Source organism: Drosophila obscura, unplaced genomic scaffold (genome assembly GCF_018151105.1).
Source record: "Drosophila obscura isolate BZ-5 IFL unplaced genomic scaffold, ASM1815110v1 contig_179, whole genome shotgun sequence".
Classification (NCBI taxonomy): Eukaryota; Metazoa; Arthropoda; class Insecta; order Diptera; family Drosophilidae; genus Drosophila; species Drosophila obscura.
In genome coordinates this window covers 5079483-5105310 of record NW_024542766.1, presented here as the reverse complement: position 1 = coordinate 5105310, position 25828 = coordinate 5079483, and the positions used below count along the sequence as shown (strand labels likewise).

Sequence of the window (25828 nt, the reverse complement as noted above, 5' to 3'; positions counted from 1 at the left end):
TAACAATCCAACAATCAACTGGCAGCAGAGTATCATCCGTTTACCTGAACAAAACCCCTACCCCCTGGACACTGACTCCTTCCATTTCCCATTTCCCATTACCCCCCACCCACCCCCTGTAGCAGTGCTCATCTTTGACAGTCTAATCGTCTGTTGGACTCAGTGGCAGCATCCTGTAGGGGGGCGGGCGGCAGATACAGAGCGCTACAGAGGGTACCTGACCTAACCAACCATGCCCCAGTATTTATGCAAAAATTGTCTGCTGCTGGTACTGCTGCTGCTGCTGCTGCTGCCACTGCCTTGAGGCTCCACTCCGCTTCCCTCGCTCCGCCTCTTGAAGCTTGCCTTCTGGCTGTCGGCCTCCCTTCGCCCCTCCCTTTTGTCACTAGCCTGGCAGCAGCAGCACTTTTGTTTCCCGCCCCGTCTTATGTCTTTCTTCCCTTGCATGCTACTGCCTCGAAGGCTGTCTGATGTACTCTGTCTGACACTGTCTCCTGACTCTGTCTCCTGACTCTGTCTTTGAAAATAGACTCGACTGTCTGTTAGATTTCCCTGACAACGGTTCGTTCGGGTTGTGTGTTACAGTGGCATGGAAATGGGCTGTAAATGTTATTCGAATTTAGAAGGGTAGATAGAGGGAAGAACTCAGAAAGGTTAAGTCAAAAAAGTGGGGTAGGTTCCTGGCTCTTTGAATAGAGTTTTACTTATGATTAGTTCCCCAAGAAGCTCCTTTACTGAATATAGCAGTAGGTTGCTTAGAAGTACAAAGAATGTAGCCGAAGAAGAGTCAAAGATTTATTTCCTAAAACTTGTAATGGAATTTGAATTGGAATTCCATATTTGATAAAAAAAAACAAAATAATCAAAAAAAAAAAAAAAATCCAGGTTAAATGCTGAAAAGTGAGAGAAAAATGAGAGCAATGATGGATGATTTATAACCACACTGAAGCACGTTTTTAAATCATCTTATAGCTCGTAAAAAGTGCTGTAAATATTCTTTAAATATTCAACAACTGGGGGGAATTAGTTGCACAACATTCGAGCAGCAATGATTGCAATTACTTCTTATAAATACCGGTAATCCATCAACACCCTAACCACACACCCCTTGAACTAGTTATAATCGTGGAAAAGCTAGCAGAAAAGCCCTACCCTGCCCATTCTGCCTGCCCATTCTGCCTTTTCTCCTTTAGCCATTACATAATTACATGTAGCCCGTAAATTCATCATTTTCGCACCACTGTGCACATTAACTAACTACCTTTACAATGACTTCCTGCCATGACGACGACAAGCAGTCAAAGAAAGAGCGAGAGAGAGACAGAACTCACATATAATTTATATATATGTATAGAGTGGTGAATGGGGGTAGAGGGGATGGACATTTGACGTATAACAGAGAGAGAGAGAGAAAGAGAGCGCATAGAAATCAAGTGAGAGGCATGTGGCAGGATGGATGGATGAATGGATGGATGGAAAAGTGAGTTATTGAAACTGTTTCAACTCATAAATAAATAATTACCGGGAATCGCAAAATGCTTCTGCACAAAATGTATATTTGTGTGTGTGTGTGTGTGTCCTGCTAATGTTTGTTCCCCATTGAACCAAAGTCCCTGGACTAAACCCGGCAACCCGGCAACCGTCTGCTCTGTAACCCCAAACCGCACAAAATGCTCAACTTCCTGTCCTGGGTAGTAAGGAGGGGGTAGGGGGCTGTGCATGGTACACCTGTCGTCATCATGGCCGGGGCTCTGCTCGCTCAGTCGTTATTTGTTTTTCTAATGCTTACGAGTCTAGGGTCTAGAGGGTCGCCTGCAAGGGTCGCCTCGGCTTCCGAACATTTCCATTAAGGGAGCACAAAACACACGCAAAAACAGGCAGAGAGAGAGAAGGGGGAAGAGAGGGAGAGCGGAAACACTTGAAACCCGTTGTAATAGATACTTAAACAGTAATTTAGTAGCTTTCACTAACCGCATGGATGGACATATGAGATTTTACGCCGATTTTGTTAAGAGTTTTTCTCTCCCTCTTTCCCTTGTGTTTTTGTTGTTGTCTACGTACTTTTATTGCCTCTCTACACTTGGTTTATCGGACATTTCATCTTTACACAGACTTCCCTCTGAGCCCATAGCCCACACCAATTCTCAGACCATCTATGGCCCGCCCAGCTCAATCCTCCAGCCTACATCCTCCTCCTTCCCCCCTTTTGATAACATCTAAACTGCAATCAAATGGCTTGTATGGGGGGGAGGGAAGTGCTGTAGTAGGTTTTTCTTTGGGTTAGGTCATGTTTCATGCAGGAGACAATCTGTATATGGAATGAGTATCCGTTCCGGAATGGTTTGCGCTGCCCCCAGTCCCTCCTCTCCCTCCTGCTCCTCCTTTAAGCCATGTTTGTTGTGTGTGTGTGGGTGTGTGTGTTTCTTTGGATTTGTTTGCGGCTGTTGATTTGTTTTTAGCATTGGTTCATTCTCCATTCTCTATGGCTCTCTGGTCCATTTGGCGCTGATTTGCCTTTAAGATTGCCAACTACGGGCCCATTTCAATGTTTACGGTTTATTGTTCTTAACGGATTTTCTATTCAGAGGTGTTACGTGCGGTGCGGGGAGGGGGGTGTGCTCTGAGAGTGTTTCATGAGGGGGTGCTCTGCGGGTGTTTCGGCGGTGATTCGCCTGAGACCTTGGCTTACACAGAAAGCTGTTAAGCCGATTCTAGTTGGTAATTTGCTGTCGACTACAGGATATGTACATATGTAAATATGTATATATATATGGCCAGATGTGTGGCCAACGATTGGGTGGAACAACGATAATAACTTTGGCTTACACAATGGACTCTCCTTGACCTGCGGTCTGTGGGGTGGGAGGCTGTGGGAGCTGTAGGACCCTGAAAACGTTTAAGAAAGCAACGTTTAAGTGTGTGTGTTTTTCTAAAGGATATTCTGAATTAAATAAGTACGGGGATAATAAATAGAATAAAATAATAGAATAATAAATAAAAGAATAATATGGCTAAGAGGAAACTGAGTGCTCAATGTGTAACATCTTTCTACCTTAATAACTGAAAGAAGCAGAGGTAGTATATATATATAGCCACAGATTGATACATCAATCCGCTGATAGCCCTGACACAAGCCATAACTACGAGCAGTTTCTGTGCTGGAAACACTTGTAGGTAGCCTCGTTAAGCCAGAGTCCCCGTTCAAGCCATGATTACGTGTGTTGTTAGCGAGCGAATATACAAGTATATTTTCACATTTGGAAAATTGAAGCACGGACATGGACATGCCGCGACACGCCATAAAGCAGCAGCAGCAGGCAGACAACGCGTCGTATGAGCGATACTCCACTCCCGCCTGAACCCTTGACACGACACTGTGACGTGGAGATTGTTTTCAATTCCAGGGCTCTACGCTCCCCCACAGACTACAGACTACAGACTGTACGTATACGTATACGTATACGTGATGCGTGTCCTAAAGGTTAATGTGGCTTCGATATGAAAAGCGAGAGAAATCCAGGAAGCCCGAATGCAAATTGTTAACGTGACTAACGTTGACGGCGCGTGCGAGAGAAAACAATTTATTTCGAATATGGCAGTAGAGTAGAACGAGTCGTAGCCCCAACACCAACACCAACGAACCGTAACGTAACGTACTTGAACCACAAAAGCGAACCCCCCCCCCAAAAAGGTCAAATATGTGACACAGTTTTTCCAAGCCATCGCGTTACAGCATGAACTAGTTAGAGAAACTATCTATAGTAAGTAGGTTTAGTGCTGAATGGTTAAATAATCGCAGCAGGCCAGGGAGCAGGCCATTTATTGTTTTATTTTATTATGTCTTGGAATATTTGTGGAATATTTTTGGGACTCCGAATCTGTGCCGGAAATTTCATGTGTTTAGTACTCAACATTTTAGATTAGAAATTTTTGCAATCTGCTGCAAGCGCGACAACAGCTGCGTTAGCGAAGCCTGAAGAAGTCTGAAACCTTCTTGGCCCGGGGCATAAAGTCTTTGCGCTGCTGACGAGTCGCATCGATGGCCGCCTTACGCTCGTCCTGCAGCATATCCAGATCCACCGCTGAAGCTTTGCAAGCAGATTGAATCGTCTTCATGTATTTGGGCTGCATCGATGGCTCATCCATGGCCGCGTTTTGCTGTGTTTATTGTGAGGGAGGGTTGAAAAACAAATAACTAATTTTAAATTTGTATTTTCTCTACCCGTAGACCAGCACACTTTGCCTGTTGGAAACACATGCCGTTTGGGGCAAGAAACTGAATGCCAGCCAGGCATTCGATGACACATGGAACACAGCCTCCGATCTGGAAAATGAACTGGAAGTAAGTGGACAACAACAAGTACATATGTACATATATTCACATCGAACTGTAACTCACCCTTCCCGTTCTGTTTGCAGCAACAGAAACGGGCCAAATCTGGCAGCAGCCAGAGTGGATCATCCGCGGCGTCGTCCGCTGGTGGCGGACCTGGGCAATGGTCTGGCTGGTCGGATTGGTCCACTTGCTCGCGCACCTGCGATGGCGGCATTATGCAACAAATGCGTAGATGCAGCAATCCGGGCAGTTGTCGGGGGGAGAGTGCCCGGTATCGCATCTGCAACATGCAGCCGTGTCCGGACCAGCAGGACTTCCGCTCGAATCAGTGTGCGGCCTACAATGATGTGCCCTACGACGGCACCCTATACAAATGGACACCTCACTACGATTACGTAGAGCCCTGCGCCCTCACCTGCAGGTAACATAAATGCTGCTGCTGGTGGCTTGTTGCACACACACCTAATCGGAATGCGCACAGCTGCTACACTGCTACGCCACACAGGCAGTCCAGCGTACAGAGTCGCCGACTTCCCGAGTCCCCGAGTCCCCGAGTCCAGTGTGGCAGGATATGCACTCATTATTCATCAGGGTTTCCGTTGTTGCCTCAAGTGGTGGTTCCCTTTTATATCCGGCGGTCTGCAGCAGTTCCGCCAGCCCCTCTTCCTCCTCTGCATTCCTCCTGCATTCATTTGTGACAATAAAAAAGCTGTTTGCGCTTTTGTCTTTTTTTTTTCTTTTTCATCTAACAGTCGTTTTCTCCCCCCTCTTTTGCGGTTCAAATTAGTGGCAGAGTCGTGTTTGGGTTTTGGGATACTGCGGTTTGAAGCTTCTGCGGTTAATCCCCCCCCGGTATGGGTTTTAGCGCTCTTTTTTTTTTTGTGTTTGTTTCTTCCAACGTAATTCCATTTGTTGTCTTTGCAAAACACATACGACATGAGTGCAGGGAATGGGAGTGGAAATGGGAGTGGAAATGGGTGTAGCATGCGGGTAAAATAAATCATTTGCTAAGCTTTAAATTTCTGCAATTTAGTTGCAAATGAAATCGTTGGCATAGAAGAAAGAAGAAAGCAATTTGTGTGGCAGAGCAGTGATAGAGGAGGATTGGCTTAAGGAGTGAAGATTCATTGGGGATAGTTTTATGAAAAAAAGTAGCTTACATTTGGCACATGCTTGAGGTTGGGGCATTTCTGTTTAAATCAATAATAAAACAAAATATTAAATGATAATTGTCTAGGGACACTAGATCCATTAAATATTGGAATATCAGAACCCTAATGGAATTGGGAGAGTGTCTGGGAAGGAGGGAATTTTCCCATCATATTAAAATAATTAATGGAAAGAAAGCCAATTCCAAAGACGTTAAATAGAAATAGAAGCAATAGTTCTCACCCATAAGATGATGATAAAAAATATATTTAAAATTAAATGAAATCCCAAATCAAAGTCTAGTATTCCCCACGCTTCCCTTAGCCTAAAGATATCGCCCCAATTATGGCACTAGCTCGCTCCACACTGCCCCCAACTCTTTCCCCTTGAAGCTTTCCCATTACTCGCCCATAACAATGAAGCCATAAATGGATTTTGCCCGCAGAGAGCATTTTGAAAGGCTTGGCATCTGCTTGGCAGCCTTCACCTTAATCAACGATTAAATCAAGCGTATGCCCGTAGGCAAATGCAGCCTCTCCTTATCCATTAAATTTATGAATTACTCTAGTGAAATATCAACCCATTTCTCCCCCTCTGTCTCTCTCCATCTACAGAGGCCATCCGGCACATCTTGCCGAGGACATGATGTCCCGTGAGACGGCCCAGGGAACTGTCGAAGATGCGGAGCACTATGACGAGCAGAGCGTCATTGTGCAATTGTCGGCGCGGGTGAAGGATGGCACCCGTTGTCGTTCCGGCAGTCTGGATATGTGCATTCAAGGCAAATGCCAGGTGAGTGGATTCCTCCTCCTCCCTCCTCCCTACCCCTACTATTTAATCGTAATATTTAGTCAAACTTTGAGTGGGGGAAACGGGAACCCAGGGCAGAGGTGGGCTTACTTCCTTCCCCCCATTTCCTTCCTGTGCTGTCTCGTCTGTCTGTGTGCGTTGGGGGACTGTTCCTTCCACTTCAACTGCTCCCCAATCGACGCGAGGCGAAAAATGATAAATTACGTCGACAATGTTGTCAGCGATGCGATGCAGGGGGAACTGGAGCTTCGTTCCTGTGGGTGGGTGGGTGGTGAGGCCCTGGCCGAAAAGCCCCCTCCGCAAATTGGCAAAAACAAAAAGCCTCTTTTCAGCCGGTGTGCCTTTGTGGGTGGTGTGGCTGTGTGGACTGAGCTCCAGCGAGCGTTAAGCATATGTATATGTATGTAGATTGCATAACACAAGCCGCCTTTGTATCATTATGCTCGGGCGCATAAATAAATCATAAAGGGCAGAGGCAGAGCCAGAGTCAGAGCCAGAGTGTGGGTGGGTGGGGCATGTGCAGGTTTGTTGTTATTTCTACCTCAGTTGTTGCCGCTGCCACTGCGGCTGCTGCTGCTGCTTCTGCTTCCACTGGCACTGCCACAGCCGTCAAAAGTCAACTATTGAAATGCCAATAAAGCGTGCTCCAGGGCAACGATGGCGAAGTAGCAGCCAAAGAAGAACTCACCATGCAATGCGCTGCAAAGTATGCTACGATATGTTGACATGGGTGCCAAGGGCCGATTGTGGAGTTTCGTAGCAGTTAAGCAAAGTTTTTATAGTGTTTTATGGGAATTTTGTGAGTACTGCAATGTTTGATAAGTGAATTATTTATTGGATTTTGGTTTGATTTAAATGGAATTAATTTTTGACACAACACTACTAATTAGGGTTGTCAGATTGTTGTCCAACACTGAAAATTATAGAAGTAGGCATTCTAAGACAGGATTAACCAATACTACTAATTAGTGTTGTAATGTTGTTTTCCAACACTGAAATTCTAAGAAATAACTAGTTTTAAAAACCATACATATTGAATAGGGCTTTCAATATATGGCTAGTCTTTGAAAGGTTAGCCAGCACTACTAATTAGTTTTATCATGTTTTCCAACACTGAAACTCATTAAATGAGCTTGTTTCGGAAAATGCATCGAACCTGCATAACTTTTCATGAGAAAATGCCTTCCTCTCCTTTTCTCCGATTTTAATTATTTTATGATCAACTTTCTCCCCAACTTGCCAATCGACCCTCGTTAGCCTCGAGTGCTGGCATTGCCTGGGCATGGTTTGTTGGCAGGCTTACAACTACAATAATGTCAAACGAAGTTGGCGACAGAAGCAACAACGAACGAGGTGGCATGGGGAGGCGGAGGGCCGTCGTGCCCCCAGGGCTTCCCCCACTCGAAGCGTTGTTTGAGTTGCCTGTTCAGTTGGCTTTCACGTGGTGTGGAGGGGTAGAGTACGTATGGGTGTTGCATGGATATGTGTGTCTGTGTGTGTGTGTGTGTGTGTGTGTGTGGCGGCATCTTATCCAAGTTTCGCCTAGTTTCTGGCTGCGCTGTAATACCGCCAAATCGTCACCCCAATTTGTTGTAATAAACGCCAATATGTCATGCGGTTTACGTTGTGTTTTATTTGTCGCCAAACAGCAGGGAACGAAGCCGTCGGAAAGGAGGAGTAGCAGTAGGAGCAGCAGCAGTAGCAGCAGCAGTAGCAGCAGCAGCTGCCAGAGGCATTCTATATATACATTCGCATATATGTATGTATAGGTATTATGTATATCTGTTAGAAATAAATCAAATAGCATGGCTGCCTGTTCGACGGTGGCTTTTAATGCAAGCCCCGGGCTGACTTTCGCCGCCGCTGCCTGTTTGTCTTGCGGTTTACAGCAAACCCCCCTGTCAAGCTCCCCCTTTCCTTAAACAGAAAAGTAAACCCCGCAACGCATTCCAAAAAAAGTTGCGGCTTGCATAAGATCTTGACATAGGTTTGCCCCCCCCGCCTTCTTACAATGGGATAAGGTTTCGTTTTGCCGCTTTCGGTTTGGCATTATTGGTGGAGTCTTGTTTACCGGATTTTCCGACGAATGAATTATAAATAGCTTTTCGTAGGAATTTTGTTTGGTTAGGCAAGGATTATGGGTAGCATTTTGAGCTTATAATTTTGTTGAATGGCCTAAACCAAATGAAGCATAGTTTGAGACGGGGTAAGAGATTGATTTTAAAGTCACTCTGGGTTTTGACTCGCTTTGGAAAATATAATAGGAAATTATATAGAAGGGGTAAAACCCTGGGGGATAAAGCAGGAATAAACCAAAGATTTTCTAGCACAGATCCCAGGCAGAAAATCAGCCTAAACGACCGAGTGGCACTGCTGCATAACGCGTACCGAAGAAAACTATATTTACCAGCTAATTACACTTGAAACATAGCTGAACTTGCCACAAAACTGTGCGCCACTGCCACTCAACCCACCACATGGCAACCTTTTTTTTTGGACTACATGCAACACAACAATTCACAATTGTGCAACCTTCAGATGCCAAACAAACAAATAAAACAATCTGCTGCCTAATTCCTTAAATATACAAAACATATTTATGGGTGGAACCCTGAACAATGTGAAATATTTATGCCAAGAGGCGCTGTTCCCTCCCACCTACCCTCCTACGTGTAGTATGTCTAAGTTTATGCAATGGATTTTCTTTCATTGATTTCCATATTTTATTTATTACGAGGCAAAACCGATGGTCTATGGGTCTATATGTTTTTTATGTTTATTTTCTTTTTTTTTGTGTGTGTGTGTTCTGTTACGATATTGATACCGCTAACAGTTGATTTACACTTATTTATGTAGGAATTTTTATTTACCCTTAGTCTTAGTCTTTAGCCCAAGTCTAACTGTCTCGCTCTAACTGTATGCTTGCTATCTCTTTTCAGCGCGTTGGCTGCGATCTGAAAATCGGTTCAACAAAGAAAATCGACGGCTGCGGTGTGTGCGGCGGTGATGGCAACTCCTGCTCCCAGCCGCTATATTACTGGGAGATGGCACCGATGTCGCAATGCTCTGTCACCTGCGGCGGCGGTAAGTTTGTGTGTGTGTGTGTGTGTGTGTGCAACCTCCGTGTGGTATCATTTCTGTGCCTGCTGTCTGTGCTGTGCTGTGCTGTACTGCTATCCTTAGTGTAAATAAACAAGTGGAATATGTCAAGAACATTGCTGGAACCCTGGAAGGCGAGCCTGAGGAGCTCTTGGCGTGCCTGACTGCCGTTTGTAATCTGTTTTTTGTTCTACCCCGCAACCCAACCTGTGTCCTGGGAGTCCTGAGTGTATGTAGCATTCAGCTATTTGTCGTGCTCATTTATTTTCATTGAATTGGAATTTGTTTCGATTGAATGTTTGCATGGTAATCGAGTGGCAGCAGGTTACAATTTCCCCCAAACTTTCCCCCCACTTTCCCCCCACTACTTTCCATTCCCTCACTCCCGCTAATCCCCGAAAAATGGGTGCTGAAAACTGTGTGTTCTACCATTTGTTGGGGTAGCAGCCCCTTACCTGTATATGATTAATAGTCTCGAGGATATAATATATTTGAAAACTAAAGTTTGTCGATTAGACTAAAGTCAGTCGGGGTGGGCCTTAGTTTTGGGGTCTTTCGTGTGCGTTGTGGAGGGGGGCTCGGGACATAAATTGGGCTGCCAGTTTTGCTACCTTTTTTCCCCCCTGTTTAGTGGGTTAAAGATGTTGAAAGTTTTTGCACTGCCGCCTGCCTGTGCAGCATGAGCTAATGAAACTTGGCGTTGAAGTGCTCATATGCAGAGTGCGAGGGAGGGGGGGAGCTGTGGGCATAGTTTGAAGGGGTACCCCGAAAAAACTTCGATGGCAGTTCATCAGAGAGGTGCGTACGTAGGTGGCAAAAGTTTGAATTGAATTTTTCGGGCCGAGCTTGAATGTTATTTAATTAAAATTTAAGTGACAGGCGAATGCCCCAACTTAAAGGGGAACCTCTTTTGGTTTGGGCGGGGAACACTCCCCTAAAATTAAACCCAAAAATTGTCTTAATTAACTGATATGTAAAGCCAAAATTCTGGGCCATTTGTTCCACTTATTCATCATAAATAATCGGATATCCGCGCCCATTTGCCCATTTGCCCACTGAAACATGAGTCCTGTCCTGTCCTGTGCTTTCTTTCTGCCGCAACCTAATTGAATCGAAGACACTGCCAACGACTTGACTTCTCAACCGAATTTGACCTCAAAGCAGCAGCAGCAGCAGCAAATGCCACAGCGAAATATGAGCGAGCCATCAATCTTCGGTGGGCCAGTGAAAATCGATGCCAAACAAATTTTAAGTGGAGAAATATTCAAGACACGCAAATGTCTGAGCACAAAAATATTATCGGTGCCTGCCTGGCCTGGCCCCTGGCCCGCCCAGCAAAACAAACTCCCATACTGACAGCCTTTTTGGAGGGCGCCTCGCCTTATAAATTTTTAATCATTATTTGGTTCGGTGTTTGGCGTTTCTTTTCTCGGTTCTCGGCCATTAGCCTGTCCTGTCCTGTCCTGTCCTGTCAGGTGGCACTTGGCTAAATGCCAGTTGGATGGAAGGCAGAGGAATAGGAATGCCATGAAGGAGCAGACGTTTGCTTAGCTCCAGCGACAAATGGCAAAATCAATTTCTGGCTTCTACTTGGGGTTTTAATTGCAATATCGTTTAGGGGCGGGGCATCCCCTGTTAGCTGTCGATGTTAGCTCACTGCTCCCCACCCAACCCCCCTGTTTGTAATTACATTTTCAATGGGTGTTTGTCTGTCTTTAGTTTTTAGATGTCACTTAAATGTCAAGTGCAGTGCTCTGCTCAGTGCACACAGTTCAGGGTCTCCTCCAGCCCCTCCATTAATGCTACACCTGTGGGGGTTGGTTGGCTTCGACATGGAATTGATTTTACCTACCCCTTTCACACAAAACGAATGCTTTCACGGCATATAATTGCACACATTTCACGAAATCAATTATGTTCAATTATATATATTTAGTTGAGTAGTTTTCGCAGTTCCAACTGCAGCAGCAGCAGCAGCACTCATGCACGTGACAGGAGTTCCAACTTGTTTGATGGCTTCACTTTGGTCTCCGTCCTGTCAGACTGCTGCCCCCTTGCTGGCCCCCTTGCTGGCCCGCCTGCTGTGCGGCAGTGCTTCCTAATGGACCTTGTCCCAAATTGAAAACACTTAATCGTCATTTATTTCGTACTTTTTTATCCACATCCACATCCTCGAGTACTCGAATACTTGTGTGGCAACTGGGTAAGTGGGATATTTGCCAGAGATTCGAAGTGGCGCAGCAAAAGTTAGTCTACGCGGAAGAGTGCTTAAGATAACGACGAGCAAGTGACAACTAAGAAAATGGAAAAAGAATTGTTGCTTAAGAGAAAAGCAAGTAGCAGCCAAGTAGAGATTAGAGGTAGGGTTAAGGCAGGTTTAGGTTCGAGTTAAGCAAATAACTTTTATAATAGAAATCTTGAAGGAAGCAGACTAATCAAAGCTATTTAAAGGGACACCAAGCTGAAGCTTATTACGCGCAGATACCCGAATGAAACACAAACCCACCGAGGGGTGCTGCTGCATGACGCCGCCTGGTTCAGCTTATATTAAATAACGTTAATCCTGCGTTAGTTATGCTTAAAAGGTGTTGCCATCAAAAGTCACTCATCCAAGGAACGGACATGAAGCATTAAAGAAATTACCCGCTGGTACAAGGCCCATTAACATCTCCGGTTTCCCCATAATTTACCAACAATATAAACGATGAAAGGGCAAGAGACAGAGAGAGACAGAGAGAGAGAGAGAGATTGGAGCAGATACTCCGTTTACAGAAGCTTAATACTGTGGCAACCTGCTGGGCTCCTTTTGAGCCACATAAATCCACTGGGTCATGGTCCACCCCATGGCGGCAGCTCCATCCTCCCACAAGAATGCAACACACGAGCGAGAGAGAGAGAGAGGGAGTGAGAGAAGGGTGGGGTGTGGGTGGGCGGGCGGTCTGTCTGTGGAGACTGACTTCTCTTTGGCGTTATAACAATTGACATAAATGCCATGAGAGGATATTACCAATTGCCTTAAGCCAATTGTGTCATGAATACGCAGTCAGCGGGAGATGATAATGAAGCGAGGCAGCAGCAGCAGCAGCAAGATGACAACGACTGTAAGGACGAATACCAAGACGAGGATGATGAGGATGACAACGGCAAAATCCACGGGACTCAAATACACACACACACACACACCGCACACAGGCAGACAGAATGGAGCTTATAAACGAAATTCAATAGCTGCGAAATCAGCGTCACAGCTGCTCACCGAAGGGGGAGTATTTATAGCGGGGAGTTGGAGGCAAACGTATCCGTAACCCGTAACCCGTGTCCCACGGATCCAACTGGTTCCTAACCCTCCTCTTCCAACTATTTCTCAAACTGACAGATCGTTATGACGTTATGCATTGTGTGACTCCCTTACCCACGTGCTCCCCCCTGCTCCGCCCTGCTCCTGGTCCCGCTCCTGCTGCTACGCAACCCTCAGCGACGTCTGCTGGCTGCATTCTGCCATCTGCCAATTTCCGGCTGTGCTTTTTGGGGAGCTCATCCCTCCTCCTCCTTTAGCCCATTTCTATCCACTCGCAGATTTGGCCCTACTCCTACTCCTGCCTCCTGCTACGGATATTCCCAGCTGGCAGCTGACATTTAACCCTTTAAATCTGAGAAATTGAATTGAGCGTGTTCCGAGGATTTCAACGGGGAGCACTTAGCGTGTAGAGAGTGAGTGCTGGTATTTTATTACGCTAAGGAATCTGATAAATAGCTGGAATGGCTGCATAAAGAAGAGAGGCAATAAGGAGGAGAGTATAGATGGAAAATACTTTTATACTAATAGCTCGGTGTGCTCGGTGCATAAGGGGGGAGAATTATATTGAGATTAATTTAAGTATTCATGTGCCCTACACTTATACCCTACCCTAGAGCATACAAAAGTCTCCCTAGCCTGGGCCACTGCTTGCTCACGTACGCTTCCGGTATTTACCGTTGCTTTAATCGGTCTGCACTTCATTCCCTTAGCAAGTTCTCCCCAGCTAAGGTGAGGCTCTCCCGAGCACTCTCTCAGCCGCTTGCTCTCTTTGCTTGCCAACGAAAACGAAATTAGCAGCAATCATGAGAGCGATCTCTGGCAATGGCACACCCCGCCTCAACAGTTACCGTTGCCTTAGTCGGTTAGTATTGCCTTGCCCTACATTTGTGCGCTGAGAGCAGCTGCAGTCTCTCGCTCAATTTTACTCTCACTCATGCCAAAGGGCATGTAAATATAATCTTATCGCCATGCAGATCAGTAAAAAGTCTTTCGGCAGTCAGTGTTTGTGAGTTTATTTGTGCACATCGAAGCCAAGCATTTGCCTGCCAATATGCAGTCTCAATGGGTTAAGCTTGGAGCAAAAGTTTTTCTCCTTTTTTTTTTTTCAACGTTCTGTGCTGCCAGTGGAGTGTCTTAAGTGCCTTAAGTGACATTAAAGTTGCACAAGAAACGCCCTCCTTGCCCCAAACTTATGCCTCTGCCACACCACACCACTCCATTGCAGCAGCAGCAGCAGCAGCTCCTGACTTTTATTGATTTTAAAGTGCAGTAGCGGCAGCAGCAGCAGCAAAGACAGAAGCGAAAAACCGAAGACAATTTTCCTATAGCGTCTGGCTGTCGAATGCCATTTCCTATTCTGCCCTTTACTAACATTCTTTTCCTCTTCTCTTCTCTTCCCCTCTCTTCTCTGTTTCTTTTCTTCTCTTTCCATGCTCACTGATTTGTTCTCTACACGCTTTAGGTTACAAAATGTCGCGTCCCATATGCAGGAATCGTCTAACCAACGCCGATGTCGATGAGACGCTCTGCAGCGTTGCTAATCGCCCGGAGCCGGCAGTGGTGCCATGTAATACACACAGCTGTCCGCCGCGGTAAGTACAGAAAGCTCCTCGCCCCCCACCTCCCACCGCGCTCCGCTGGCCTGGCTGACAGCCACCAGAGTTGCCTAAGCCACCGACTGCCTGCGCCCTACGCTCACTCTTTCTCTCTCTCTCTGTCCCTGACAAGCAGTCCCCAATGGCCCCTAAGCAACCGCAGATACATACACTGAGAGAAATGTAATTGTGCGAATTTTTGCTCTTATTTTCTCTCTGTTTTCTTCCTGCACTCACTTTCCGCTCAGTGTAGCTTATGTTGCCGTGCCTCACCTGCCCGGCTATCAATTTAAATGGCGTCGGTTATCGGGCGCACGTTTTGATTGCCATCCCAGGCACACTATTATCGCCCCAAAAACTGAACCAAACGCGGACGCTGTCTCGCTGTCTCTGGTCGCCGGGGGGGGCCTTGTTCTGACATGTCCACCTCCTCCATGTTCTCCCATCTCCTGCTGTTCTTCCTTCCTGCGGGGGCTCCCCGCCCTCACACTTATTTATCGTTTTGTGACATTTTGAGAACCAAACCAGAGCGAAAACCGCAACCGAAAACTTTACGCCAATTTGGCCAATGTCTCCATGGCATTCCACTCCGCCTCCCATATTGTGCTTGCTCCTCCATGGTGCTCCTCCTTCGCTGACTTCGAATTCTAATCTCCGTTTGCTGCGGGTTTGTTCCTGTTCTCCGTTTTCCGTTTCGCCCTGCTGCCAGCCCTACATTTCTCTCCCTTGCTCCTTCTACCATTTTCGCACTGTTTATTGCTGTTCGCGGCTTTGCGACTTTGCCTTCGGGCGTAGACATCAATTATGTTTTTGATTCCGTCTGACTTGAGGTTTGTCTATTGCCTCCACCCCACTCTAGCGCCCACTCTAGCCCCCACTCTCTGCCTCCCACTCCCTCGGCTGTACTTCCTTCCGTCCCTTGTTTTTGGCAATTTGTGTGTGTTTTCTGGGAATGAGGGGGAAGCATTGCTAATAGTAGCTCTGGGGCCTGAACTACTGACAATCGGAGAATTGGACTGTGCATTGGAATGATGAAGTGTTATGACATTGGCCAGAGATGGGGTCATCGATTGTTGCCTGAGAATTCGATTGACAGAGGAAAGGGGATCTATTTAAAGCTAAAATTGGCCCAGAAAAGCATTTAAAAATAAAGATATCATCAGAAGTATTTTGGGAATGTCGTGTCAAAATGAATTCATCAAAGATCGCCAGTTAAAATTGTTTCTACGAGAATAAGAAATTTTAATAATTAAAATTTAAAAAATTCTCTTGATTTTTGAAAGTTTTAAAGAACACAGAGATAACAAGGAATTCGTTTTCGAAATTAATTAACTACTTTAGTAGTTTGCAAGTTTCTCCAATTATATTTTATGACTTAAACTGAATTAGTATGAAATTAGATAAATTTAATACATAATACAGATATTTAATTTAATATATTTAATACAGATACATTTTATCACGTCATTCAGTTCATTCAGTTCATAAGTGAATGTTTTTATACACTAAAAATATAAGCACACTTTATTATGACTTGGAATATTTAAAGTTAATAACTATTTACGCGTACAAAAGTATCAAAAAATTCCTAGAATATTCTGTGGATAAATTTCTTTAAATAAATACGCAATTTGTGCCGCTCTCATTGATAGAAATACACACAGAACAAATAGATTAAAGATAGCGCCCATTTCGTTGCCTGCAATTAATTTAGAGCGTAGCACTTTCTTTCAGCGCAGCTCCCACGCCCACAGCTCGCACCTGAAGAGCAATTTACGGGTTGCGTTGCTCCAGTGTTTAACAGCCAATAACAGTAACATTCATTTGTAGTAAGTAGTCTTTGAGGCATTGTCTGACCCAACGCACCCAACGCTCTATAGAGCCAACTCCACCGCGCTCACTCTCCTACCCTCTCTCACTCTCTTTGTGTGGCATACCGCATGCACTTTAATGCTGAACATATTTCAGAGCGTGTGAATTTGCCTTTGCTTTCCCCGTGACCCTCCACCCAACCCTGTGAATTTCTTTGGGGTCAGGTCAGGTCCAGTGAAAGCAAACCCCACATTCAACGAACGTTGGCTTTTTCGGGGGCAGCGGAGCTCGTATTTATTTATTCTCCTTTCTTGGCCAATTGCGTTTAACCGAAACCGAAAAACCGTTCCGAAAATTCTGAAAATTCACAGTTGGATAACCGACGATTGGAGCACTTGCAGCCGCCTCTGCGGCCACGGCTATCGGGAGCGGATGGTTGTCTGTGCGGAGGAGTCCAACGGGATTAAAACGAGGGTAAGTACACGAGTCCGAAAACAAAAAACGAGTGGCTGGCTATTTTACCGGTTAGGGGCGCCGTGTGGCCCCGCCTCCACTTTAAACGCTTCTAATTTTGCATAAGAAATGCAAAGGGGGGCGAACCTAACACATTATTGCCATGTTTTCTCACACTTCTACTTGCCGCTGTTCCCCCCAAAACCCCCCTCGAACAGGTTGCAGATATCATGTGCCGCACACCGAAACCGCCAACACAAGAGACCTGCATTATCGAGGAGTGTCCGCATTGGGAGGTGGAGGACTGGACCGGTGTAAGTAAACTAACTAACTAACCATTTCCCCTCCCCCACACCCCTCCCCACCCTCCAACCATTTCAGCCCAACAAGTCGTGTAATAATCATGCACTTTCTGTGCTGCAGCACAGAAGAGAGGCTCAGACGCCGCAGACATGGCCCATGGCCCATGGCCCATTGCACGTTGCACGTTGCACGTTGACGAGGGCCTGTCTGTGTCTGTGTCTGGGGCCCATTGTGTATACTTAACTAAATGTCTGGGTTGCTGGTTGCTGCTGCCACTCTGCCACCACTCACTCACGCGCTGTTTGTATGCCTCGGGGCACTGGTCAAGGGTATAGCTATTATCACATGATGTTGGGACGCTTCCTTGCAGGAAAATTATACTCAGATTAAAGGAGTCAAAGTCGTAATACATTTCTGGGCACTCGCCAATCTTTGAGTCTCTCTTGTGAGAGCATTAACCATTCGTATTTGTCTGCCAGTGTTGTTTCCGACTCGTCTGCTTGGTTTTTATTCCCACTCCATTTAGAGAGTTACTTTGCTTGGTGGCTCGTAATAAGCTGCTGCCTAGCCGCTAGACGGAGGAGACTCTCTGACTCTCCAGTCCCAGTCCCCGTTCCAGTCTCAGTCCCAGTGCCAGTGCCTGGTCATAGCCATACAACTTAATCAACTTGGTGGCAGTAGCAGCAGCAGCAGCAGCAGCGGTGTCGGCGTTGCTGCTTAAGTTTGTCTGGCCGCAAGTTCTCATGCCACTGCCACCCTGCCACCCTCTAACCCACTCTGCACTCTGCACTCTTCCCCTCGACCCTCGACTCTGCCTCACACTGATATTACCACTTTGGTTGGCTGTTCATTTAAACTGCAACTTTATTAATGGTCTCCTTCAGTTGCTACTATATGAGGCATGCACGCCTCCCCCCTCTGAGGGGACTTAAGACGCCTGCTGCCACGAGGGGTGTCAAGTTTATGTGTTGCTTAATTGAATTGTCTTAAGTATTTTTGTGTCTGTCTGGAACTTACTTACGAGGTTTTTTGGGGTTGGCTTAAATAGTCTTTTTGCTTTTGCTTCTTTTTTTGGCTGGTGTTTTTTTTTTTTAAATGGGTTAGATTAAGGTTAAAGTTGGAGTAGAACGTGGAGGAGGGTAAGGCAGGAGTACTGTGTAGAATTCAGTTGAAGGAAAGTGAGAGGCTAAAGCGTGAGAAACATAACCCAAGATATCTGTCAAGGGTTTCCACATTGAAATAACTTTGTAATCAGCAAGAAAGGTATTTTCCCCTATACGGGCAAGAATTGTCATTCCATCATTCCAAACTGGCAAGAATTTTCCCTGCCTTGCCGCAACTTTTAAGTACTTTTCCATTTCTCTTTAACTCTTTTTTAAATCAAATTATGAACCATTTACCCGTACGGATATTTTTAATTTTTTTCTTCCTTTTTTTTATTTTCCACCTTTAATAAAAAACTTTTTGTTAGACGATTTACTTGATTTCATCAGCATCACACGGGGATGGAGCACGGGGCACCGGGAATGCACATCCCCCGTGTGATGCAATTTGCGCACAGTAAAAAGTACCGTCAAAAACAGCCTCAAAGCCTTTTCACTTTTCACTTTTAACTTTTCTTTTTTTTTTGGTGTGTTTCCGCACAAAAAACAAAAGCGAGCAAAGGGGATGCAGGATGAGAGAGGATGAGTGAGGAAACTACTTAACGTCAGCCTATTAACAACTTAATGAACTTTTGCAAATATAATAAAACTTTGCAAATGTTCTTCCTCTCCTCTGCATTTCATTATTTTCTCTTTTCTTTTTTCCTTTTTTTTGTTGTGTGTGTGTGAACCGCAGAGAACCTTTCAGAGGCCTCCGTCCACGCACTTGTTGTTTTTTTGTTTTGTTTTAAATGAATTCCCATAATGCTTATGAGATGAAATGCAGAATAATGTACGGCCGGAAGGTGGGTGGAAGGAAGCAGAGAAAAAGTGAGAGGCAAGCCTATTAAAAAACACGTTAACGTTTATGTCCATTAATAATTTATATACATATATAAATATACGTATATATATGTGTGTTTGTGTGTATGTGTATATGCAACAAAATTAAGCGCCACTCAAGAGGTGTTGGGGATTTATACAAATAATACAATGGTGGCGGAACATTACGCATACGCCTTGTGGCCGTTGAAAATGCCAACAATATGATAATTTGCATTTGTATGCGTAAGCGCGTGCATGTGCTCAACCCTCGCTGGCTTAGCGGCTGTTTAGGGGCCATAAAAGGCTAAAATTATTTAAGAGAATGTTTTGGCACAAGGGTTTGGGACTCCAGCTCCAGCTCTCTCTCTCTCTCTCTTCTGGCTTCTGCCTTACCTCGCTTGGAATACACTTTGGCAGTCAGGAAGTGCGGAAGAGGGAGAGCAGCAGCGCCACTTTGTCATGTTTCGGGCTCATCTTTTGTGCAAACAAATGCCTTTTTCTGCTGGAAGAAAGGAAACATATTGAAATAATTTATAATACCCTGTCTGCTTGTCTTTCTACCCCATCTAGTGCTCGGTGTCCTGCGGACAGGGAATACAAATGCGTGGCGTTGAATGCAAATCGACAGATGGCAGCCTGAGTGCCAAATGTGATCCACTCACAAAGCCCGCCAGCATGCAGCAATGCTCCACGGGCATCCATTGCGATGGAGGTGGCGGCAACGGCGGCGGCGGAGGCCAGAACAAAGGCGGTGGAACCATCATCGTGGGCAGCAGTCGTTCGATGAATGAGGTATGACTGCCTGACTCCCTGACTGCCTGACTCCCTGACTCCCTAACTGGCTGACTGGCTGACACTTGCTGCGAGGCCTTTTGACTAACTTTTACACTGTTCCATTCCACAGCGCTCGGAGCGACACATGGACAGCAATTCGGAAATGGACGAGGACGATGACGATGAGGAGATGGACGAGGCAGAGGATGTCGATGACATGGAATCGGGTCAGGATACCGATGATGGCGAGGGCCTGTCCTATGCCGATCAACCGCCCAGATATGCGCATCACACGCAGAGCCGCCTGCATCATGACACAGCCGATGAGCCGCGCGCCATGCGCTTGATGAGCGGAAATTCCAACAACAATTACAATCGCGGCAATGTGGGCACAGATGTACCCTCATTGGATCCCACGTACGTACATATGTATACCCGTAGCTTAAGGCCTAAAAGCGTGTAGCTTGAACCCCTTGAATCAGGTAATCAATCAATGGGGTGAGGTGGCATTACCATTACCATTACCCTGGCCCCAAGCCTGCCTAATCGAAGTTGAATCTTGTGTTGGTAGATTTCAATAACTATTCAGTCGGTGGCTGGCTGGCTAATTGATGTCACGCCTTTCGTGGCTATAGCCGTTGTGCCCAAGGGACATGACACACTGCTTGCCAGGAGCCTCTAGCCTCTCTTGGGCTAACTTCTGAGCCAACTATCTCCAAGAAGGAGTGGAGTAGGTTTAGGTGTAGGTGGGTGTCCTTGTGTGACGCCTCGCAGCCAAACACTTGACATATTTCAACTTTAGCTGCTCCTTCGGGGGCCTCCACACTCCACACTCCCCTCCACTCCTCCACTGTGGCACTCTCGACTCTCGAGCACTTGGCTTACACACTCCACATCATTTCCCTCCTCTCTCTCTCTCTCTCTGTCTCTCTCTCTTTCTCTGCATGAGTCATCATAATGTCCTTGAGCAGTGTCGACACCTAAAATTAAGGATACAAACATGCACATCTATTCACTCACTTACTTACTTAGTCGTACTGTTTTTAGAGGACGCCCCAAAGTATCGACTGTAAGTGGGTGGAAGGGGGCAGACTGTAAGTACAGTAAAGTGCGCCTAATGACAATTAAAGTGGCGCTTTGACATGTCCTCCGCCAGCTACATTGGCTATTGGAAAACGATAAAGAACGTACAGCCCCTCAACCCCACCCCCACCACGGATAGCCCACGGATAAGCGAAGTCAAACATATCACAATTGTGGCCTTTAATTAGCCAACAAACGAAATGAATCTGAAATGAAATCGTTAGCCAGGAGCCAGGAGCCGGGAGCCAGGAAGGAGCGCGTGGAGTGTTGGCCAAGTGCTTTTATCGGTTAATTGGTGCATGGGGAATACTTTGGCCAAGGATAATAAATTACAGGCCACTGATTGGGTGCTCCCCACAGGCTCAAACGCCAGCTGCAGCGCCAGCTCCTGTGTCACTTGTGGGGAGGGGGGGGCTGCAGGGAAATTACTGGTTGCCGGTGGGGCTGGGAGGTCTAATGTATGGCAATCATTTGGTGACCAATTTTCGGGCACCATTTCCAATGGAAGATCTATGAAACTTTCAGCGGAAAGAGTGGAAAGAGGGACCTATATTATATGTATGGGATGTACTTTAGGCCAGGAAGTTGTTTGTTCAGTTGCTGGAATAATTACTTGGAAAAAATAATCGAAAAGAAAGTAGCAAAATGGCAGAAAATTTAATTAAGTTAAAGATATTTTTTTTTATAGATTTTCCTGGCTGACATTCTCCCTTTCTATTTCCTGACCCTAGACAGGCTCTAAACCAAAAGCCCAGCCAAAACAATCTGTAAAATTCTCATGGATATCTCATGGATTTAATGGAGCGTTGACCAAATAACAACAAACTGCCGCTTTTTATATTTCGCCAAAAAAAGGCATTCAACTTCAATATTTTGCCTTCCTTCGCTTGCCACTAAACTGAAACTATTCGGTGGCTGTGTGGCTGTGTGGCGTCGCCATAAAGTCGCGTCTTGATGCCGCCGGCGAAAAAAACCTTGGCCTCCGATGCCGCAACAATATAAGAGGCCATGAAGGCAGCTCAATTGAGAGACAGAGAGAGAGAGAGAGAGCTGGAGGATGGGCCATGGCAAAACGCCAGACAAACAAACACAGAGAGTGAACAAAGCACACACACACAGAAGTAAAAGATACAAAGTTTAGGGAGTGGGGGGAAAAAGAAGTCAAACAAAGATGGGAACACGCGTCCTGTTCCTGGCCAACAAGGAGGAGGGAGAAGCTACGCAAAGAATGCGGGGAAATGTCTGGCCTACGTAGAGGCTGAGTTACCCAACCCAGCCCAGCCTGGCCTATGGGGCGGCTGAGCTGGTTATGAAATCAGCAGACAGGCGAACCGAACAGAACACCCTGTCATTCGACCTACTTAGGGGATATGTTCCACACGCCGAGGACATTCAAAGATGTTTGTTTGTTGCCATTTGGCGCCGCTCTACAATTTGACTACAAATCAATAGGGGTGGCACTGCCATGGTGGGGGGCTGTTGAGCGCTTCTATGTGCTGTCCATCAGCTTTTGTCAAGCTCCACGGCTGGGTCTGGGTCCTTTTCTATGTGTGCTGTCAACGCGGTCATAAAACCCACTTCAGGCCACAAAACAATGCGCCCAACAGCACCACTAATACTAGTCGAACTACCGCTATAGAGCGACTATTGCAACCACCAACCATTCCTGCCACAGCCACTGGCCCTCCCCACTGTGCTCCACTCCAAAACAAACACAAAGAGAAGCATTTTTTGCGGGTCGGTTGTGGGCTCAATAAATATGTGAGCCGAATGCAGCATGCCACGCGCGCGCGCTTCCATTGTTGCAGGGGAATTTGTTTGGCTTTGGGCTTTGGTCAGCAAAGGGAGAGCATGGAGAAGGGGCGACAGGTTGACAGAAGGTTTAGTTGATTCGTTCGGTCGCTGTGTGCGGGCGGGCGGGCGGGTGCCTGTCTATTGGTCCTTTGAAGAGTGCCGTGCCTGGGACAAGTGAACGCTGCTGTCCTGCTGTCAGGCGTAAAATTTGATAAATGTTTTTCCAACTAAATGGAAATGGAAATTCTCCGAAGAGCAGATGAAGCTCCTCCGTTGATGGGTTCTTTAGCTATGGATGTGCAATCTTTTAAGCATTAATTCCAATCATAACTCACGTTCTATCTCTGCTATCTCTGCTATCTCTTTGCTGATACTCTAGTTACATCAAGGACACGGATTGGTCGCCCTGCAGCGTTACCTGTGGCGAGGGCATACGACGTCGCGTGCACAAGTGCAAAATATTCCTCGAGTACTCGCGCACCTTGGTCACCGTGAACGATACGCTGTGCGAGGGCACCCGACCCCATGACGAGGTGGAGCGCTGTGTGGAGGAGCCCTGCATGCTGCCGTCGCACGGCTTTGACGATCAGTTTCCCAGGGACTCGATCAAGGTGGGCGTGTCGGAGCCGGGCAAGACGTATGTGTGGCGCGAGCAGGGCTACACCTCGTGCAGTGCCTCGTGCTTGGGCGGCGTGGAGGAGCTGATCATCAACTGTGTGCGCGAGGACAATGGCCGAGTCGTTTCCCCGTTCCTCTGCTCGCCGGAGACCAAGCCAGAGGCCAGGGTGAGGACCTGCAACGATCGTCCGTGTCCGCCGCGATGGAACTACTCGGACTACACGCCCTGCTCGAAGAGCTGCGGCATCGGGATCAAAACGCGCGAGGTGCAGTGCATCCACGAGGTGACGCGCGGCGGGGAGAACACCATGGTGGTGCCGAACAGCATGTGCCCCCAGCCACCGCCCGCGGATCGGCAATACTGCAACGTGTTGGACTGTCCCGTGCGCTGGGAGGTGGGCGAGTGGGCCAAGTGCTCGCACACCTGCGGCTACGGCTTCAAGGACCGAAAGGTCGAGTGCAAACAGATCATGGCCCAGGAGCACAAGATCGAACGACCCGAATCGATGTGCCCCAGCGTCAAGCCGCCGGACAAGAAGCCCTGCAACGTGAAGCCGTGTCCGCCCGAGGACCCGAAGCCCGTCATTCAGATCAGCAACTCGACGCACATCCAGCACGATCCGAAGAAGACCAAAATCACCCTCAAAGTGGGAGGCGCTGGCGTTGTGTTCTTTGGGACGCAGGTGAAGATCAAGTGCCCCGTGAAGCGGTACAATCGCACGAAGATCAAGTGGAGCAAGGACCACAAGCCGCTGCAGCGTTCGCGCAAGTTCAAGGTGTCCAAAAAGGGGGCGCTGCGCATCCTGGACATCACATTCCGCGATGCCGGAGTGTACTCGTGCCATGCGGGCCTCAGCTCCGCGGAGATACACATTGAGGTGAAGGCCAAGCCCGGCCAGCAGGCGGAGGAGCTCGAGCGCCAGGAGGCAGGTGGGTGGTGTAACGACAAACGACATTCACTCTTTTTTTGGTGGTGCGTCCCTAATGAGCGTCCCTAACCCGTATCCTTTTCCCTCTCCCTCTCTCCACAGATCGCTTGGTGCGTGAGCGTAGCGGCACGGAGGCTTTAACATCCGCCGACATGACGTCTGCGGGTGGACTGGCAGGCGCTGGAACTGATGGCCCCGCTAATGGGTAAGTCCTGTGACCTTCTGTGCAAAAGTTTTCGCCGCTCAACTTCTTACTTTGGACCAAGAGTTGCGTGCGGCAGCCACTCGTAACGGGTTGAACGAATATTTTGTGGGCCAAAATAATAATGTGCGAGATTGAGTAACTTTATAAGCCCACGTCTCTGCTAACTGCTTAAATATTGAGCATTATTTTAGGGGAAATTAATCACAAGTTGCCCTGGCAAACCTCTTTACCTCTTTAAAGTTAACTTTAGATTAAGTGCTCTGCTGTCTTTCGATTAAGTTGGCCACTTTTTAAAGTAAATTTTCATATTCCTGGCATTCCGTTATCATAAAAGCAACTTGACAGTTTTTCTTGGCCACTTTTGCCTTCGTTGCTTTGCCCTGCAGAGCAGCTCAAGAGGATCTTTTCTCTTTAGCGCGGTAATCTCCGACTCCAGAGTCCGACTCTGCTTGACGTTCTGGGGGCAAGGCGTCGTCAGTTTAGTGTGCAAAACGCCTTTGCTGTCCAGTTATTACCTCCTTATCTCTGCCACCTTCTCTCGTACTCTCTCTCTCTCTCCCTCTCCCTCTTTCTCTATCTGTTTGTCTGTTTTTGTATTTCTGTGGCAACTCCAGCACTGACTGTTGCCATTTCCGCTTTTGCGTACACCACGTCGTATACAATATTCGCGCCTTTCCTTTGCGGGTGCAGCCGTTAAGTGGCAGCCGCTTAGTGTTGCTGGTCAGCTATGCACTCGTGTCCGTGCACTGTCCCTTTGCCTCTTCCTGTCTTCGTGTTTTTATCTACAAGTCAGGGAGTCAGGGGGGTGCTGTTGGTACCCCATAGAAGAGAGGGCATGTCGATTCAAAGTAAATGCGGGGAATGGCAGAGAAGGAACAGCTCTGCCCCATATTTATTTATTGTACATTTTCGCTGGGAATCAATAGAAGATTCGATGCTGGGGAAACTTTTGAGAGTTTTCTATGGTTCTGACGTATCAAGGGTATCATAATCTTCGATTATGGAAGCTATAGCCTTCGTTTCTTGTTTCTTTACTGCTCATTGCAGTTCGGGTCCACAGTTGCTTCCTGTCAGTCCTCTTTGCTTTGCTTTAGCCCACACTGCGTATGCGTGCTATCATCGTTTGTGTCGCTATCTAAGTGTTATATCCGACACACCTTTTGCACCGCTTCTACCTGTACTTGTATCTCCTAGCTGTACCCGTACCTGTGCCTGTATTTGTATTTGTCTTGCATTAAAGTTTTATGCGCCTGCGGAATACAAAAAAAAAAAAGAAAGAAACAAAAGCATAACAAAAGCATAACAAAAACAAACTCTAAGTAAATTTCATGGTTACTTAGTTGCTTCACCTTTTGCTTTTGCATTCCCTGTCCCTACCCCTTGCCACATTCACGCCCACTTTTAGAGCCCCCCATTTCGCTGTGGGCGAAACCACTAAGAAAAGTTTGCAATGACATTTTATGCTCACTGCCAGCGAACAGTGTTTGGTACTTAAAGGAAAGGGTATATGGGGTTTTCTGAAGTCTTTTCTTAATTGTTGTTGGTGGAAAAGTAATGTAGAAATCCAATCCCCATACTCATAAGTTTTAGCTTCATTTCTTTA

General features: G+C 46.7%; 1 protein-coding gene across 5 annotated transcripts in view; it reads left to right on the top strand.

Annotated features, from left to right (window-relative positions):
- Window positions 1-25828, top strand: part of LOC111082928 (protein madd-4) — a 77549-nt gene that overhangs the window by 35903 nt on the left and 15818 nt on the right. For 4 of the 5 annotated variants that reach the window (XM_022379176.2, XM_022379179.2, XM_022379177.2 and 1 more), the window contains exons 3-13: window positions 4229-4342; window positions 4420-4757; window positions 6100-6277; window positions 9235-9379; window positions 14155-14284; window positions 16471-16573; window positions 16771-16866; window positions 19393-19614; window positions 19727-20013; window positions 22853-24021; window positions 24123-24225. In XM_022379176.2, coding sequence (XP_022234868.2) covers window positions 4229-4342; window positions 4420-4757; window positions 6100-6277; window positions 9235-9379; window positions 14155-14284; window positions 16471-16573; window positions 16771-16866; window positions 19393-19614; window positions 19727-20013; window positions 22853-24021; window positions 24123-24225 — 2885 coding nt within the window. Of the gene's footprint in view, window positions 1-4081; window positions 4170-4228; window positions 4343-4419; window positions 4758-6099; window positions 6278-9234; window positions 9380-14154; window positions 14285-16470; window positions 16574-16770; window positions 16867-19392; window positions 19615-19726; window positions 20014-22852; window positions 24022-24122; window positions 24226-25828 lie in introns of those variants that run through there. The other variant, XM_022379178.2, reaches the window with a different exon arrangement.